The 19,031-nt window shown below is 47.0% G+C and overlaps 1 protein-coding gene across 1 annotated transcript; it reads right to left on the reverse strand.

Moving 5' to 3' along the window:
• Positions 1 to 2,498: 2,498 nt before the first annotated feature.
• On the reverse strand, positions 2,499 to 17,177 carry dhx9 (DEAH (Asp-Glu-Ala-His) box helicase 9). The gene is made up of 28 exons (XM_063885893.1): positions 17,105 to 17,177; positions 15,843 to 15,976; positions 15,446 to 15,586; positions 14,920 to 15,064; positions 14,581 to 14,765; positions 14,276 to 14,424; positions 12,871 to 12,917; positions 12,193 to 12,329; positions 11,993 to 12,082; positions 11,012 to 11,173; positions 10,106 to 10,183; positions 9,813 to 10,004; positions 9,556 to 9,697; positions 9,336 to 9,418; positions 8,748 to 8,904; positions 8,490 to 8,590; positions 7,285 to 7,498; positions 7,002 to 7,096; positions 6,202 to 6,275; positions 5,965 to 6,117; positions 5,314 to 5,474; positions 5,085 to 5,196; positions 4,817 to 4,978; positions 4,534 to 4,661; positions 3,733 to 3,962; positions 3,529 to 3,644; positions 3,236 to 3,439; positions 2,499 to 3,045 (listed from the first exon to the last, which is right to left on the reverse strand). Exons 2-28 carry the CDS (start codon positions 15,951 to 15,953, stop codon positions 2,715 to 2,717), a joined length of 3,900 nt encoding a protein of 1,299 aa, XP_063741963.1. The 5' UTR covers positions 15,954 to 15,976; positions 17,105 to 17,177; the 3' UTR covers positions 2,499 to 2,714.
• Positions 17,178 to 19,031: the final 1,854 nt, after the last annotated feature.

The following is a 19,031-nucleotide window of genomic DNA, read 5'->3' on the forward strand; positions in this document are numbered from 1 at the left end:
GTTGGAGCTCTTTGTGTCCGCCGCCATGCAGCTCCAAACTCCAGCAGGAAGAGACTGATACAGCCCCCCCCAACCCCGCTGCTACTGCGCAACTCCGAGGCGCAGAAGAACCGGACACTTCCGTCACCAAGCGGAGTCACAGCGCTAAAATCTGTCCTGCTGAGGAATAACCTCTGGAAGACTACAGTTTTAAAAACTTCAGAGAGAATCCTGCAGTCTCCTCTTGTGTAATCTGAATTTCATATTGACTAACTTGCAGAAAAATACACTTTCAAAGTAACTTTCATAAAAGAGTGAAACTTAAAAGATATCCTCAGAAAGAATAAATGAGTCTGAAAATATGCCCTCTGTCTCTCCTGGGACATGTCTCCATGCCCTCTGTCTCTCCTGGGACATGTCTCCATGCTCTGTGTCTCTACTGGGACATGTCTCCATGCCCTCTGTCTCTCCTGGGACATGTCTCCATGCTCTGTGTCTCTCCTGAGACATGTCTCCATGCTATGTCTCTACTGGGACATGTCTCCATGCTCTGTGTCTCTCCTGGGACATGTGTCCATGCTCTGTGTCTCTCCTGGGACATGTGTCCATGCTATGTCTCTCCTGGGACATGTCTCCATGCTCTCTGTCTCTCCTGGGACATGTCTCCATGCTCTGTGTCTCTCCTGGGACATGTCTCCATGCCCTCAGTCTCTCCTGGGACATGTCTCCATGCTCTGTGTCTCTCCTGGGACATGTCTCCATGCCCTCAGTCTCTCCTGGGACATGTGTCCATGCTCTGTGTCTCTCCTGGGACATGTGTCCATGCTCTCTGTCTCTCCTGGGACATGTCTCCATGCTCTGTGTCTCTCCTGGGACATGTCTCCATGCCCTCAGTTTCTCCTGGGACATGTGTCCATGCTCTGTGTCTCCCCTGGGACATGTCTCCATGTTCTCTGTCTCTCCTGGGACATGTCTCCATGCTCTGTGTCTCTCCTGGGACATGTCTCCATGCCCTCAGTCTCTCCTGGGACATGTCTCCATGCTCTGTGTCTCTCCTGGGACATGTCTCCATGCCCTCAGTCTCTCCTGGGACATGTGTCCATGCTCTGTGTCTCTCCTGGGACATGTCTCCATGCTCTGTGTCTCTCCTGGGACATGTCTCCATGCCCTCAGTCTCTCCTGGGACATGTGTCCATGCTATGTCTCTCCTGGGACATGTGTCCATGCTCTCTGTCTCTCCTGGGACATGTCTCCATGCTCTGTGTCTCTCCTGGGACATGTGTCCATGCTCTGTGTCTCTCCTCTTTATAAAATGTAATGTTTGAATTTATTAAAAAGAGGTTTTTGTTTAATTGATGGATAATAAGGGATCTTATGCTTCTATAAATTAAGGGGTTTTCCAGGAGGAATTAAGGTTAAGGTTGTATTTATTTGACAGATGAATGGTCTCTAGCTGTCATTAGTTAATGGTTTCTAAATAGAGTTTATTAATTAAGGATCCGATTTATATTAAAGTTTATTCTGTGTTTTCTCCGAAGAATTGCAGATTATTTAGAGGGTTTAAAGTTTATAAGTAAAAGTTTTCAGCCTGATCTTTGAACCTGGAGTGAAGTAACACACAGGAGATAAAGAGATGAATAGGTTTAAATAAAGTGCATTAACACACAGCTGTGATTAGATCTCCATCAGAACTGAGACCAGTCTTTATTTCACTCAGCATCGTTTGTGCTCCGACTGTGAAGCAAACATCTGTCAAAGAAGGTTTATCTTTAACTCAGGGAGTAACAGCCCAGATACAGGATGATGGGGAGACCAGGGAGGAGCAGCAGCGAGGATGCAAGAGGTATGAACTCATAACGAGCTAACACATCTGGACTATTACCAAACTTTGAATTTGAAACTAACCTGAAGAAAAACAAACTTCCTGTTTTACTTTATTCTACTTCTTATAGACTCGAGGCAAATGGGTTAATGCATGGCTAATAATCAAGATATAAAGAGGAGTAATCTATCTCTCTATCCAAATGTTTTTTAATGCAGATATTGAAGAACTGAAGAGAGGTGGCGCCCCCTGCTGTCCACTGTAGCTCATTTAAAGTGGGAGAGAAACTCCCTCTGGAGGAACACAGGGATTTCATCCTTTGCAGACCATTGACCTGCACTACCACCTACAGACCTACAGGAGGAGCAGGGCCTCAGATCCAGAAATGACTTTGTATCAGGAAAATAATTAGGAGTTTTTAAGGAAAAATTCAATGTTGGGAAAAAACAGATTCAGAAAGATTCTCTGAAAAAAGTCAGAATTCATGATTTCACAATTCTGTGAATAATTCATAATTCAGACGACATGTTGAGAACGTTTCGGATTTTCAGAAACATTTGAAATGTTTTACACTTTGAGATAAAAAAACATTTCTGGAAGTAAGAATTTTGAGATCTTCAAACTCAAATCTCGTGTTACACAAATGTAAAAAAACATCAGATCATTTGAAATGTTGGACAAGACCAAAACGCAAAACTGAAAATCGAACGTTTATTATTCTAGCAGCACAAACAGAACAACAGGTCACATCCTACAGCTGGAACAGTTCACTGTTTCATAACAAAAACATCTTCATCACCATCCTCATCCTCGTCATCACTATCACGCTCTGATTAAGAACACCAATGAAGAAGAAGATCTGAATTCTGATCAGATTTCTGGACGGTGGAATTTAATAACCTCCCCCTCCTCCTCAGTATCCTCCCCCACCTCCCCGATAACCTCCACCTCCACCACCACCACCACCTCCACCTCCACCTCCATACCCTCCTCCTCTTCCTCCCCCATATCCTCCACCTCCCCCATATCCTCCTCCTCCATACCCTCCTCCTCTTCCTCCCCCATATCCTCCACCTCCTCCATACCCTCCTCCTCTTCCTCCCCCATATCCTCCTCCTCCTCCCCTCCAGCCCCCTCCTCCTCCTCCCCTCCAGCCCCCTCCTCCTCCTCCCCTCCAGCCTCCTCCACCTCCTCCTCCCCCTTCATAGCGGGCCATCTTCGGAGGTCGTGGTCCGTCTCCCATCCTGCAGAGAGAGAGTCCATCACATTATAACTGGGCTGTTGAAAACAGTGAGTGAGTGTGTGTGTGTGTGTGTGTGTGTGTGTGTGTGTGTGTGTGTGTGTGTGTGTGTGTGTGTGTGTGTGTGTGTGTGTGTGAGTGAGTGAGTGAGTGAGTGAGTGAGTGAGTGAGTGAGTGTGTGTGTGTGTGTGTACCTGCTGCTGTTACTGGTCATCATGTTGAGTCCAGCAGCAGAGGTTCTGGACGTGGCCCTGATGACGCTCAGCAGCTGCTGGTGGTTCTGCTCCAGGTGTCGGATGTATTCGGGGTCTTTGGCGACCTCCACCACCAGAGCCTCCAGCCCGGCGCGCAGGGCAGCGACCCCCCCTGCCACCTGGTGAGGGATCCGCAGCTTGATCCTGGGAACAGAGTGGAGAAAGGTCACGCCTCACTTCCTGTTGACTCACTTCCTGTTGACTAACTTCCTGTTTGCAGCCCGTCCTCTCACCAGTCGTCCAGCGTCACCACCTCCCCGTCAGAGCTGATCTTCTTACAGGCGAACAGCAGCAGCTGCAGGGGACTGACCAGAGTCATCCCTTTAGCCGAGATCGCCCGGGTCCGGATCTGACACACACACACACACACACCCTCTTTATAATAAATGGAAAGAAAACGGTGTGAGAAACTGGGAATACTGGGGGGCGTCTCCTACCTTCTCGCTGAAGACGAAGAAGGGGGAGGGGTAGGTCATGTCGTGACTGGTGAAGGGGCAGTTGACGGAGCTCTTGTGGATCAGGGCGTTGCGGCCCTCGGTCGTCAGGATCTTCCTCTTCTCTTTGTGGAAGCAGACGTTAGGGTATGAGCCGAAGCTCAGCAGAGAGACCACCACGTCCAGATTGTTGTCGGGACCCACGGTGTTGAACATCTGCGTCATCAGACACTCTGAGGGGTGGAGGGGGGTGTTATTAAAACCTATGAAGTCATGCAGGGATGACGCATTTCTGTGTTGGTCCCTGAAAGCAGCATCTCCCGTCCAATGGGATCTCTCCAAGTGATTTTGGATTATGTCAGAAAATATTCAAGTCAAACAAACGTTTAGTTCAGCAGATAATATGAACACATATTAACACCTCATTATTTCTGAACTACAGCATGGTCACATGACTTCACGTCTCCGCCGCTAAGCTAAAGGAAGCTAATGTTGGGCTATAAAGGAACTACAGCACGGTCACATGACTTCACGTCTCCGCCGCTAAGCTAAAGGAAGCTAATGTTGGGCTATAAAGGAACTACAGCACGGTCACATGACTTCACGTCTCCACCGCTAAGCTAAAAGTGGCTAATGTTGGGCTATAAAGGAACTACAGCACGGTCACATGACTTCACGTCTCCACCGCTAAGCTAAAGGAAGCTAATGTTGGGCTATAAAGAACGACAGCACGGTCACATGACTTCACGTCACCACCGCTAAGCTAAAGGTGGCTAATGTTGGGCTATAAAAGAACTACAGCACCTTCAGGGAATCCGGCGTTGACCAGGATCTCCTTCAGCTGGACTTTGGCCTCCCAGGTCATCCTCAGAGTCGACATGTTGAGACGCTTGTGTTCACAGAAACGAATTTCTGCTTCTTCGCCGTTAATCCTGAGCAGGAACATCATGCATGTTTTATTCCAAACCTGACTTTGACTTTTGGTAAAAGTGTCATTTTTCATCAAGTGATTGAAAAATGTAAAACTTGTAGCTTTAGATATTTGCACAAAGTACAGTATGTCCACACCAGAGTACAAAACACACACCTGACATCGTCCCAGGCCTGGAAGACGGACAGCAGAGCGACGTGGTCGGAGAAGCGGCTTCCTGCGAAGTTTCTGTGGACGAAGCCGAGGCGCTTCCCCTCGCTGATGAACGGCTCCGGGAAACAGGTGGCGGTGGAGATGGTGCACATTGCATCGCCGACACTAGAGGGCGACATACGCTCATTTAAAGACATCCGTTCTTTTCTCTGCATGAAAACAGCAGTACAAACATTGGGTCGTAAGAGGAGGAAGAAGAAGAAGAACTCACTGGAAGATGCAGCCCATGATCATCATCTTCCCGAGGCGCGGCTCGATGGGCAGCCGGGCCAGGATGCGTCCCAGAGGCGTCAGCTCATCGTTGGAGTCCAGAGCATCCAGCTCTGAGGGAGGGACGCAGGATAACCGTCAGACTCACCAGACCCCCCCAATCAGAGCAGGATACTGAACTCGACATCTGTGTGTGTGTGTGTGTGTGTGTGTGTGTGTGTGTGTGGTACCTCTCAAAGTGTGTTCGGCCTCGATGACGGCATCCAGCGGCGGTGGCTCGATGGCCTTGGACAGGAAGTGACCGATGGCGCCGAGCCGCAGCAGTTTGATGCTCAGAGCGACTTCATGCAGCGGAGTCCGGAAGATCTCCGGAGTCATGTGAGTGTCCAGCCTACAGGACCAGAACACAGTCAGGGACAGAAACCAGGACGCCCTTCCTCTGCTGCAGCACAGGTCTAGAGCACAGAGCCTGGATCACAGATTCGGGATCACAGAGCCTGGATCACAGAGTCTGGATCACAGAGTCTGGATCACAGAGTCGGATCACAGATTCGGGATCACAGAGCCTGGATCACAGAGTCTGGATCACAGAGTCTGGATCACAGAGTCTGGATCACAGAGTCGGATCACAGAGTCGGATCACAGATTCGGGATCACAGAGTCTGGATCACAGAGTCGGATCACAGATTCGGGATCACAGAGCCTGGATCACAGAGTCTGGATCACAGAGTCGGATCACAGATTCGGGATCACAGAGCCTGGATCACAGAGTCTGGAGCTCAGAGCCTGGATCACAGAGTCGGGAGCTCAGAGTCTGGATCACAGAGTCGGATCACAGAGTCGGCAGATTGGCAGAGCAGTAATCCAGAAGTGAGCGTCACCTTTGGAAGCGAGTGTGGCTGCAGAGGTGGAAGCAGAACCCGGCCCGGACCCGACCCGCTCGGCCCTTCCTCTGCTCCAGGTTGGTTTTGGAGGCCCACACCGTGGCGTAGTTGGTCATGTTGTTGTGGGACGTGAACAGCTTCACCTTCTGCCTGCAGGAGCAGAACACAGAGATGAAGCGGTCTGTGGGAACACTGAGCAGAAGGTTCTCCTCCTGGAGGCTTGAAGGCACTCACTTGCAGGAGTCGATGACGTACACCACGTCGTTGATGGTGATGCTGGTCTCTGCGATGTTGGTGGACAGGATCACCTGCAGGTCAGAGAGTCATCAGACGTCCTGAGACACACAGCTGGTCTCTTACTGCTCACTAAACTCATGAGGATCCTGTTGCTGCGTCACAAAAACCCTCTCAGACTAAAACGCTGTTTCTTTTCTGTATTTATTCTCAATTTGAAGAACAAGAACAGAAGGAATGTTGGTTTAATAAAACCCTTTCCATGGCGTATGAGGGCGTATGCAGGAGCAGGGTTTGTCCTAGAAAGATCTAGTTTGAGGTGATGGCGAGGCGCTGATCTTGTTTATAAGGTAAACAACAGCGTGACGTTGAAGCTCCGTAAAGACAAAGCTGTCTCTGCCGTCTGACGCTCTATTCGACACCATCTTCATACCTCTGGACTCATGACACCCTTTCGGACCAACAGAGATATGGTTTTCTGGCTTCACTTCACCAGGTTTAGACAACGTCAAGATTGTTTGCTTAAAGTGGAAAGTTTACGAGCAAAAGTCTGGGATTTTCTGTGAGTTTTGAAGCTTATTTAATGAGACAACTGCAGGAGACTTAAGCCCCTCATCAGAGTATCATCCTCAGTGGCACACTCTGAAGTTAGAGATATCTGTCTTGTACATGCAGACTTAAATGGGTAAATTCTTTGAGTGTGTCCTCCCAATATAAGCTCAGTATCATGAATATTTAAATAGTTCTCTGTCTCTTTAAAGACGTCTACAAACAAGGACTTCACTGTTTCAGTCGCTGACCTTCCTGATGTTGTCGGGCACCGGCTCGAAGACCCTCCTCTGCTCCTCGCGGGGGATCTGTGAGTGCAGGGGCATGATCCGGTACTGGCTACTTCCTGGAAACAAATACAACACATCAACAAAAGACACGGCGCTCTGTTTGAACTGCACACTGACACACAGTGAAACATCTAGAAGCTGCATTTCATTCCAACCTTAAGAAAAGGAAACAAAATCAAAGAGAAAGTGTCCTCTCGTCCCTTTACTGGAATCCACCAAAGTGTCAGAGCGGTTCTAGGCATACCGAAGTGTGGGTTGGTCTCCAGGTGCCGCTGCATGGCGTGGATGAGGTTCCAGCCAGGCAGGAAGACGAGCACTGCCCCCCCCACCTGCAGCGTCTCGATGTACCGCAGCAGAGCCTCCACCAGCTCGAAGGACGTCTCCTTCTCGCTGATCAGAGCCATGGAGCGCTTCGTCTCCGCAGAGTACTCCGGGCCGCAGATCACGTTACAGTTAGTCTGCAGAACAGAGAGCCCACAGTTTACCTGCTGCCCCCACCCTCAAATACGGCAGGGTACAGGGGTTTGTACGACGCTTAAAGGGAGAGCTGCTCCACCTATCCATACATCTCTGAATGTGAATAATTATCATCAGATCTGGGACTCAGGGTCCTTCTGTTTCACTGAAACACGGAGGTCTAAAGATCAAAACATGTTGCGTTTATCTGCAACACAAAGGATTTTACATCTCAGGTGTTACGGGGGGGAGTGGACACCTCTGTGTTATTTAACTGTGGTTATGATCCATCTACAGCTTTGTCACAAACCAAGAGTGTGTCCAGCGCTTCAGAGAGCTGCTCCACCTCCACATCTGCTCACAGGATGAAGGTTTCAAACTCTGACAATCAACCCTCTATAATTTTGTCTCTGAATATGAATTGTTTTCCTCCAATCAGACAGACAGGTTCTTATTTTAATATTTTGCAGCTGTGGTAAATCATGAAGTTAAATACAGAGTCTACTCCCAGATCCTGAGGGTCTGGAACCTGTTGTCTGCAGTGATGGTGAAGTTTAGAGGTCGACCCTCGAGCGGAAATACCTCCGCAGCGGAGCTTAAGCTTCAGTTTCAAATGCAAGACTCAGCCCAGCGCCGCACCTCCATCACACATCCTGCCGCTGGTTTGCACCACTCTCAGGCGATCAGTAATCTATTCTAGAAAAACGGTGTTATTTTATTTCAAGAAGCATATAAACCAACAAAGGGTGTCTTTTATGAAGATTTATCCATTGATGTTCTGGGAGTTAGAGATTATACATCTATTTATGCATCCCATGAAGCATTGCTTGAGGTCTGTTGACCAATCAGAGGCTGTTGTTGTTGTAGGTAGACCAGGCGGGCCAAACATGACCTCAGAGGGTTCAATGTCTGCTTCTGAGTGTTATCCTCTACTGATGTTTCCACTTCCTGCAGAAACAAGGGATAGTGATAGTAAGGGAAAAGGTTCCTCACGTCCTCCTCTCCTCCTCCCTCCTCGTCCTTGTCCTTCTTCTTGCGGTCCATCGGGGGAGGGATGAAGGTGGTCATCTGGATGCAGTCCTCCAGGAAATACTCTGTTGTGAACACAGAGGGTCAGAGAGCTCAGGCTGGGTTACCTCAAGCCTCCCTCCATCAGAGTCATTTAACGTGTGTGTGTGTGTGTGTGTGTGTGTGTGTGTGTGTGTGTGTGTGTGTGTGTGTGTGTGTGTGTGTGTGTGGCAGGTCAGGTACCTTGCACAGGGAAGGTGCGTCCGAACACCTCGATGATGGGGGCGTTGAAGAAGTACTCTCTGAACATGGTGGTGTCGATGGTGGCCGACATGAGGAGGACGCGCACCTCGGGGTACGCCTGGATCACGTCTCTGAGCACCACCATCAGGAAGTCTGTCTGCACACACACACACACACACCACACACACACAGTATAATAAATATAGTTTAATTAAACTATATTTAAGACAACAGTGGCATTATTTATTATATCAGTCAAATTCTGGAAACAATAATATCAACGACCGGGACTGAAGTTAAAAGATGAAACTTTATTAACATTTATCTTAAATATATAAAATATGAGTCTAGAAGTTTTTATAAAGAACATAGTTTATTAAAAACTCAGTAATAAAAGGAATTTAAATGTTTAAAATTCAGATTATTTATTAGTTTTGAGTCAAGTTGAGCGATCCAACTGAACACAGAATATATATAAGAAGACTTAAAGTTCCTCTGAGAGCATCCTCTATATATTGCTCTGCCGCTCCGCGTTCAGGTCACATGATACGCAGCCCTGAGCTGATTGGAGGGAGAGACTGGACTCACGTTGATGTCTCTCTCGTGGATCTCATCGACGATAACGTGGCTGATGCCTCGGATCCCTGCTTCAAGCTTCCTCAACAAAACCCCTGAAACACACACACACACACACACCACACACAAACACACACACACACACACACACACACACACACACATCAACACACCACGTCTTTGTGAGGATCAGTAAAGTCTGAGCTCTTGGGAAACCTTTTGGTTTACATACCGACGGTGCAGAAGAGGACGCTGGCGTGAGGGCGAGGGAGGACGGACTCGAAGCGGACGCTGTATCCACAACTCCTCCCGATATCCTCCCCCCTCTCGTAGGACACTCGCTCCGCCACCGACACGGCGCTGATCCTACGGGGCTGCGGGAGGAGGCAAAGAGTTAGCAACAGGTGTGGCTCTTCTTCACCTGCAGCTTCACCTGAGTCACCCCTGGTCCCAGAGTTCAACACAGACAGAACAATAGCTCCTCTTTACCTGAGTGACCACGATGTTGCAGTCGGAGGCTTTCCCCGCCTTGATGAAGCGGTCCAGGATGTACTGAGGCACCTGCGTGGTTTTCCCGCAGCCCGTCGCGCCTCTGATGATCACCACCGCGTTGCTCTCCACAGCCGCCATGATCTCCTCCTCAAACTGTTTGACGGGCAGCGTGTCACGCTCCCCCAGGATCTGAAACACCCCCCTCACGGTTTCATACTCTCTTACAATAATCTTATCATAATATATGTATATAAAATATCATAATTCTGATGCTAAGAAAGCAGTCTGACCTTCTGCAGGTTTTCGTCATGGTCCAGTTGGTACATCAGCTCGTCGTGCAGCTCGCTGCTGATCTGCTCCGGAGTGCACTGCAGAAAATAAATGAAATGGCTAAGCTAAAGGCGGCTAATGTTGGGCTATAAAGGAACTACAGCACGGTCACATGACTTCAGGTCACCACCGCTAAGCTAAAGGCGGCTAATGTTGGGCTATAAAGGAACTACAGCACGGTCACATGACTTCACGTCTCCACCGCTAAGCTAAAGGAGGCTAATGTTGGGCTATAAAGGAACTACAGCACGGTCACATGACTTCACGTCTACACCGCTAAGCTAAAGGAGGCTAATGTTGGGCTATAAAGGAACTACAGCACGGTCACATGACTTCACGTCTCCACCGCTAAGCTAAAGGCGGCTAATGTTGGGCTATAAAGGAACTACAGCACGGTCACATGACTTCACGTCTACACCGCTAAGCTAAAGGAGGCTAATGTTGGGCTATAAAGGAACTACAGCACGGTCACATGACTTCACGTCACCACCGCTAAGCTAAAGGTGGCTAATGTTGGGCTATAAAGGAACTACAGCACGGTCACATGACTTCACGTCTCCACCGCTAAGCTAAAGGCGGCTAATGTTGGGCTATAAAGGAACTACAGCACGGTCACATGACTTCACGTCTCCACCGCTAAGCTAAAGGCGGCTAACGTTGGGCTATAAAGGAACTACAGCACGGTCACATGACTTCACCTCTCCACCGCTAAGCTAAAGGAGCCTAATGTTGGGCTATAGAGGAACTACAGCACGGTCACATGACTTCACGTCTCCACCGCTAAGCTAAAGGAGGCTAATGTTGGGCTATATGAGCTACTGCACGGTCCAACATGTTCCTGAATAGAGTTGTATTTCTGGACTCACATAGGCCAGCGGACCCTCATCGATGTTGCTGCTGGTCCAGGGGTTCCAGTTGACCTGGGGGGGCGACCAGGGCACGACCCCTGCTGCACTCTGGCGTTGAGACGGCTCGAAGGACGCCATCTTCCCCTGGATCAGAGACACCGGGCAGGAGGGGTCTGCAGGCTGCAGGGGGGGGGGGGACAGACATACTGATTACCTCAGTGACTTACAGCACGGTGGTGGCGAAGTCCATAGGGGGTTGGCCTGGGAACTGGAAGGTCACCGAAAGACCTAGTGCCACTGTGGTGTCCCTGAGCAAGACCCCGGTTACCTACACTGCTCCCCGGGCGCCGTACATAATGGCAGCCCACTGCTCCTAACACTAGGATGGGTCAAATGCAGAGACCGCATTTCGTTGTCCTAGTACTTGTACTCTGTGCAGTGACAATAAAGTTGAATCTTTCATCTTTCACTTGTTGTTATGAGCCTCAGATCCTCTGGTCTTGTAAATCACGCCTTTAAAACCCCCCTCTTCATTAAGGCCCCCACTAGATTTGACTCTACATCCATCACATTGAATTTGTATCGCATGAAAAGATGAGCTGTTGCTTTTTGCTTTACGTATGCTTGACTGTGTGTGTGTGTGTGTGTGTGTGTGTGTGTGTGTGTGTGTGTGTGTGTGTGTGTGTGTGTGTGTGTGTGTGTGTGTGTGTGTGTTTCTGTAGCTTGGTCTTAACTCTAAAGGCCTTCATACAAAAACTATTACAAAATGCTGTTGCTCTCAGTATTAATATAATCCATTCTATCCGCTCTTTGGAGAAAACATCTTTCACCCTCCTCCTCCTCCTCCTCCTCCTCCTCCTCCTCCTCCTCCTCCTCCTCCTCCTCGTGTCTGTGTTACACCATATCTTTTACTATACTAAATAATGGTATAAATAAAGTTAGGAGTATAATCATATCAACACTGAGCAGCGCTGAGGCCTGGGGGCTCTTTGGACTCACAGGTGGGGGGATGTGGACGCCCAGCTCCTGGACGGTGGCGGCCAGCTGCTGCTGCAGTTCTGCAGAAACACTGACATCAAACGCCTCCAGCTGCAAACACACAGACACACAGACACACTGAGACACTGAGACACTGAACGCAGCACAGGAAGCAGCTTCATGTTGACACTTAAGCCGCTCTAATAAATCGGGCGTCTTACCATTTCCCCTTCCTTCTTCTTGGTGACCCCGGAGTACGCCTCCAGCACCCCGAGGTGGTAGAGCTGCCGAACCAGAGACAAGGCGCACGACTGAGCCGCCAGCTTTTTGTTGGAGCCGTGCTCTCGAGCCGTGATCCCTGCAGAGCACAGAACGCAGCGAGGATCCTCTGATGATAATGTCTCAAAAAGCATACAATCAGAACTAAAAGAATCCTATATTGAGGACATTAGGGGTTCCTCGGGGTGCATGGTCCACTTCTACTTTGAAGATTTGTAAACAGTAGCTTTATATTTTTGGTTACGTTGAAAAGAAACATTTCAAAAGCTGAAGTACAAATGTCCTATTGTGAGAACATGAGAGCACACGAGTTCCTCAGGGTGCATGATTGGGCCCACTTTCATTTTGAAGTTCTCACAAATCCTTCGATTAAGTCAAACATTTCTAAAAAATAAAAAAGTTGTCGCCGAGCTTTCGAGCCGAACAGAGCGCCGTGACATTCGACCCTCAGATGGAACCGACTCAAAAACATCCAATCAGAACAAGAAACAGAGGGGGGTCCTCAGGGTGCAGGCTCACTCACACTTTGATAATATGTAAACAGAAGCTGTATTTGTTAAATGTCTATGGAGAGGCTAAGTGAATATTTACAGAACAGAAAAACATGTATACTGTCTTACTTCGTCCGAGCTGCCTCACAAACAGCTGCATCTCTGCGATGAAGCTCCTGCAGACACAAACATTCCAGCTTCACTTCCCAAGCATTTTTCAACATAAAAGGAAGCTTGGGAAGGGGACGTGATGAACTCACCTGTGGCGGGGCTCTAAGGAGGAGGCTGTGTGTTTTTCTGCCAGACTTGAGATTAGTAAATCACAGATGGAGATGTGAGGCTCTCCGGCTGCTCGCTGCCCTGCGGTGACACCAGAAATCACACCCAAACCCCTCATAGCGCCACCCATGGGACAGCTTTAGTACTGGACCTAAAGGCTGCCCCATGTCTTCATCAGAGGGAGTGAGTTCCGGTGTCACCCTCGTCTTCCTCTCCAAATATTCATCACCTGTCCACACACAGCTGAATGCCACCCCGTCGTTTCGTTTGTTGTACCTGTCTTTGCACATTTCTACTTTAACTTGTCAAGATTATTTGCAATTCATGTTTTTATTCGACATTTTATTGAACATTTTAAACGTCTTATGTTCCCATAAATTGTTTTCTATATTAAAAATAATTATACTGTTATTGCATTTTTACATGATATTCTAACATATGTATTTATAGATATTTGTATTGTAATTTTGCACATCACTACTTAGAGACGTCACGTCGGTTAAACAATGTGCTTTCTTTTTATCATTATGCATTAAGGCTTATCAAGGGATATGGTAACGTCTCAAAGCGGATTACTCAACACAGATTTCAACGTGCAGAATAATAAAAACAAAGAGGAATAGGACAGAATTCAAATCTAGGGTTATAGGTTATTGTGTTAACCTAGATTTGCATGAATAGAAACGAGTCCAGAGCGAGGCCTTAGCGTGTGTGTGGACGGACGGGAATAATGCTGATAATAGGACAGTAATCACGGAGCGATGAACAGTGAGATCTCTGTGGTGTAGCCGACACACTGCGGAGGTCTCTGGGTTTCTGCAGTCCAGCAGAAAAACACACAGCAGCATCCTGACACACACACACACACACACACACACACACACACACACACACACACACACACACACACACACACACACACACACACACACACACACACACACACACACACACACACACACACACACACACACACACACACACACACACACACACACACACACACACACACACACACACACACACACACACACACACACACACACACACACACACACACACACACACACACTAGGAAGCTTGGAGTTTTGGACATGATTTATAATAATTCATTAATACTTTATAACTGCAGCAGCTCATGCAGTGTGTGTGTGTGTGTGTGTGTGTGTGTGTGTGTGTGTGTGTGTGTGTGTGTGTGTGTGTGTGTGTGTGTGTGTGTGTGTGTGTGTGTGTGTGTGTGGAGTTCTGATCCGACCTGTTGTGGTCCGGGCCGACTTGGTTGTACTTGTACTCGGCACTGGACTTCTCCTTCTGGAAGAACTGGTTCAGACGGGCCTTGGCATTCTCCAGAGTCCAGTTCCCGTGCAGGTTGGCGTTCAGGTCCACCTCCTCCGACTCCAGAGTCTGCAGGAGGGTTTATTTGAATATATATACAAACATTTTCATTCACTGATAACCAATCAACTGAAGTAAAGAGCAGGTGAGAGTGTTACATGAATGACAGGAAGAAAATAAGCTGCATTTCTTCCTACGTGAAGATCTAAGCAGGAAGGTACGTACCGCCTGCGCCTCCTGCTCGTCTCTCTTGGCGTAATATTCCTTCAGATTTGCTCCTCGCTCCCATTCTCCTCCTCCTCCTCCTCCTCCTCCCCCTCTTCCTCCATCTCCTCCTCTTCCCCCCCACCCGGAGCTTCCTCCTCCCGAGTATCCGAGTCCCGTCACTCCCGGCACCGGCCCGCTCTCCTCTAACAACAAGGACACACAGTGATGTGTTATCCTTTCTCCCTGGTCCAATGGGAGTTCTCCCTGTGAGTACTAATACCTCCTAAAATGTCCGAATGGACCAATCAGAATCCAGTATTACATTAAGCTGTGTAATAATGATGAATAAAATAGTACCTTGTTCAGCTTTCACCACCAGGTGAGGAGGCAGAGGCCCGCTGGAGGGGAGGGTTCCAAAGCCTCCTGCTGTTACTCCTCCTGTTACTCCTCCTGATCCTCCACCTGTTACTCCATCAGGCTGATCTCCAGCTGCAGCGCTCATCTGAGGAGACAACACCTCAGCCTTTAAATAATGCTTCAACCAATCAGCTCTTCAGAATCACGGACACCTGGCTTTCGGCCATTTTCTTCAGCCTGTTAAAACCAGTGATGAGAAGTATTCAGATACCAGTACCACTACAGGCATGTACATAGACTCCATTACAGCAGAAGTCCTGCACAGAACTCAGAAACAGAAAGTAAGGTTTGATGGTTCTGAATAAGACGAAAGTCCCTCTGAAGGAACACAGGGATTTTAGCCTCTGCAGACCATTGACATGCAGTAACACCTACAGAGGTAGAGGGAGCTCCACAGAGAGCAGGGCCTCTTTAAAGATACGGTCTAACGCGAGTGCTTCCAGGACACCGTGATCTCTGTACTGACCCCCGGTGCCGGCACCTCGGAGGCGCTCATCTCCCCGCTGCGGACCAGGAAGTTGACGAAGTCTCTGGCAGCGTTGGTCTGAGCGTCCTTCTTGTTGGTGGAGTTTCCCATCCCGATGTAGCTGTAGCCGTCCACACGGACCTGAGCGCAGGAGAATAACGGGTCAGGAACTGGAGCAAGACGTCAGGACTCTCTGAGATATCTCAATCCTTATATTATATATATTATACAATATATTTATATTTTGAATAAACAATAAATATTTGAGAGTAAAATAAATAATTTGGAGATTTTGGTTTTCTTTTTTTTTGTTGAAAATTTGACAAATCTCAGAATTCAGATTTTTTTTTAATATTATTTATTTATTTTCTAAATTCCTGTAGAAACGCAGCCTCACCTCACACAGGAATTTCTGCCGGTTTTTGTTCCCTGCAGCTCGGATGTCGTAGCTGGGCGTCAGCTTCTTCTTCCCGCACCAGGCGTACAGTAAGTTCTTGATGTCCGCCATGGTGGTCCGACAGGGGCCCTAATCTGAGGAATTAAAAACAACTCCTGTCAGGTAACAAGCAAACATATTCACAGTCTATGCCACACCTGTGCTTTGGGATGTAAATGTGTTGGACAACAGAAGGCTGTCGGGTTAAATGTTATTTGGTTTTCTCCAAAATCTGAATTCAATCTCAGAAATCCGATTTCTTTTTTCCAAACTCAACTTTATTTGTTACTTTTGTCAGTGATTCAAAAAAAGTAAATAAAATGTAATTACATTGTTCAAGGAGCAGGCGAATAGATTCACCCTTAAAGTATTCCACTACAGAACAGAAGAGCTGACAGAGGAGAGAACATCTGATCACTCTGTGAGCTCTGTCAGGGTTACTAACTCTGTGAGCTCTGTCAGGGTTACTAACTCTGTGAGCTCTGTCAGGGTTACTAACTCTGTGAGCACTGTCAGGGTTACTAACTCTGTGAGCTCTGTTAGGGTTACTAACTCTGTGAGCTCTGTTAGGGTTACTGACTCTGTGAGCTCTGTTAGGGTTACTGACTCTGTGAGCTCTGTTAGGGTTACTAACTCTGTGAGCTCTGTCAGGGTTACTGACTGTGAGCTCTGTTAGGGTTACTAACTCTGTGAGCTCTGTTAGGGTTACTAACTCTGTGAGCTCTGTCAGGGTTACTAACTATGTGAGCTCTGTCAGGGTTACTAACTATGTGAGCTCTGTTAGGGTTACTAACTCTGTGAGCTCTGTCAGGGTTACTAACTCTGTGAGCTCTGTCAGGGTTACTGACTCTGTGAGCTCTGTCAGGGTTACTAACTCTGTGAGCTCTGTCAGGGTTACTAACTCTGTGATCCCCAGTTTATAGTAACATCTGTAATAACCCTCTTAACCCGTCACATGTAATCCTTTACTCCCTGGACGTGGCCATAAATAAAGGCTTATAATAATGATTAACAATAACATGAATCAGGTTTGATATTGTTTGTTGTTTAGCTCGATGCTAATGCTAGCCTTAGATTGCTGTTATTGTCAAACAGCGGCTTCATCTTTATCCAGCGGCCCTTAAAGGGTTTGCTTCCGGTCTAGTGCTCATAGTGAAAGCCCAAACCAAGTATGCATTTGGGAGATCTAAATAACATAAAGCAGAACATGTATTATTATTTACCCACGATGAGAAGCTTCTGCAGAGACCGGAAGTGACTCTTCTTCTTCAGCTTTATTGGTGCATTACCGCCACCTAATGTACCGGAGTGTGGACCAGAATTATCTCCCCAAAAAACGCAAATACAATTAAAGAAAATGCTGTATTCTCTTTAATAATTCAGTTTGTCTTCAATAAAATAACAGTATTCCTGACCCCTGTCCTTAGTGTGTGTGTTTTGCACAGCACATGTTCTCCTGTTTCCTCTGTTCACATACTCCTGATGGAAGTCTCCCTACCTAATGTAATGTTCTCTGCAGTCTTGGATGTCCTAATCTTAATCTTGTTGATATGTGTTCTTCCTTTTGACTGTCTGGCCTCTGTTGATTTTTGTCTGTAATGCATAAAGGTGTAATGTCCCAATTGCGTTGCCACTCCTTGAGGACAGACCTTTTTGTCATTTCTTTTGCCTCAGATTTACTGAGTGCAAGTTCCGCTATTTCCTCATGCTAGAGAAGAATTTGCTTTGCTAATTTGTCTACCATTTCATTTCCCCTAATTCCTAGACGATAGGAGCTGGTTCTTTACCACTACCCTCTGGTTCTTCTTTAGAAGGCTGGCCACCGGTGAAAACTAAATTAGGAATCCCACTGGACCAGGGAGATGCTGCCTTCAGGGAGCAACACAGGAGTAGGTCTTCCTGCAGCTCCGTGTTTCCTTTGCGTTCAGTTCACCAATGAACCAACGCACACTGTACATCGTTTGGAGATATTAAAAGCATGTCTACTTAAAACTATTCCATCATGTTAAATACACACAGGTACTTCATATCAGAGGAACAGCACCTTTTATGTTCGTTTGAATATTGCCTTCAATGTTAGGTATATTCATTTCACCAACATGACTTTTTAATGTTCAGGATTTTAACATGCTCAAGATATTTGATGTGTACCTGTTAAAGCCGCATGGATGTTCCGTTTAATCTACCCAGCCTGCTCAAGGTATTCTTACAGTGTTAGGGGGGCTATGTGTAGGGGTCAGAGTGTTCAGAATCTGACACCTTAAGGATCAGCAGTGGTATGACGAAGAAGGTTAGTTTGACAACTGCCATCTGCTTCACCTGAAAGGACAGGTGTCAGGAGGGGGGAGAGCAGATGTAAAGGTTTAACGGTGTGCTATGATTGGCTTTGGGACTACAAGCGAAGTGATAGGTTGAGCTGGGGAGACCCCTGAGCGCTGAGTGGGAGGGTGACCTTAGCTAGATGGAAATGTGTGAAGGACAGACAGAATGACGGTCTTCGTGGTTGAACTTGCACTGAGCTTCATTGTGTTTATTTTCATGAAAACCATACCTGCACCTGTTCTGTGAGACTTTCAAAGGGTCATATCTGAGATAATAATCAAGTCTTGAAGTCATTTTTATTATTCTTACGTCACAGAAATGAAGGTGACGCGGTGATGTTTACTCAGGTAAAGTAAACTGAACTCCTGGATGTGGGTTTTGGAGGTGTTCTGAGCGGTGCATGGGAAGTGTTTCTCAGTTTGTTCCCCTAAATTGCAAAATAAGTCATTTTCCTTGCTTCATAATTTCGGCTGCACCCACATGATACTGCTTTGATTTCAGTTGAAATCTTAATATAAATTCAACACTGCGCAGCAGCTTTAATCGTTTCTTTTAAAGTTGTACTTCTCTTGATTTTAGTTTGGTAATATTATCCGTTATTGTAAATTAATAATGTTTCATGATCTTTTGTGGTACACTGTTTCAGAGCGCTGTATATAAAATGTAGCATCATTATATATTTGTATTATTGAACAAATATATTGATTATTAAATGTTAGAAATCATTATTATAGTTTTATTTATTAACACAAGTTGAATTGTTTCTTTACTAATGTACTTTCATTTGTATTACGAATATTTTCACTTTACTATATTATTATTTGGCAG

This window comes from Eleginops maclovinus, chromosome 6 (genome assembly GCF_036324505.1).
Source record: "Eleginops maclovinus isolate JMC-PN-2008 ecotype Puerto Natales chromosome 6, JC_Emac_rtc_rv5, whole genome shotgun sequence".
NCBI lineage: Eukaryota > Metazoa > Chordata > Actinopteri > Perciformes > Eleginopidae > Eleginops > Eleginops maclovinus.

What these genes read in the sequence shown, in the direction of transcription:
- dhx9 (XM_063885893.1), bottom strand. Translation starts at nt 15,953, where the DNA reads ATGGCGGACATCAAGAACTTACTGTACGCCTGGTGCGGGAAGAAGAAG. An exon ending in ATGAGGGTCCGCTGGCCTAT is followed by an intron (nt 10,184 to 11,011) that starts GTGAGTCCAGAA and finishes TATTTTCTGCAG; the next exon opens with TGCACTCCGGAGCAGATCAG. An exon ending in AGCCACACTCGCTTCCAAAG is followed by an intron (nt 5,475 to 5,964) that starts GTGACGCTCACT and finishes CTGGTCCTGTAG; the next exon opens with GCTGGACACTCACATGACTC.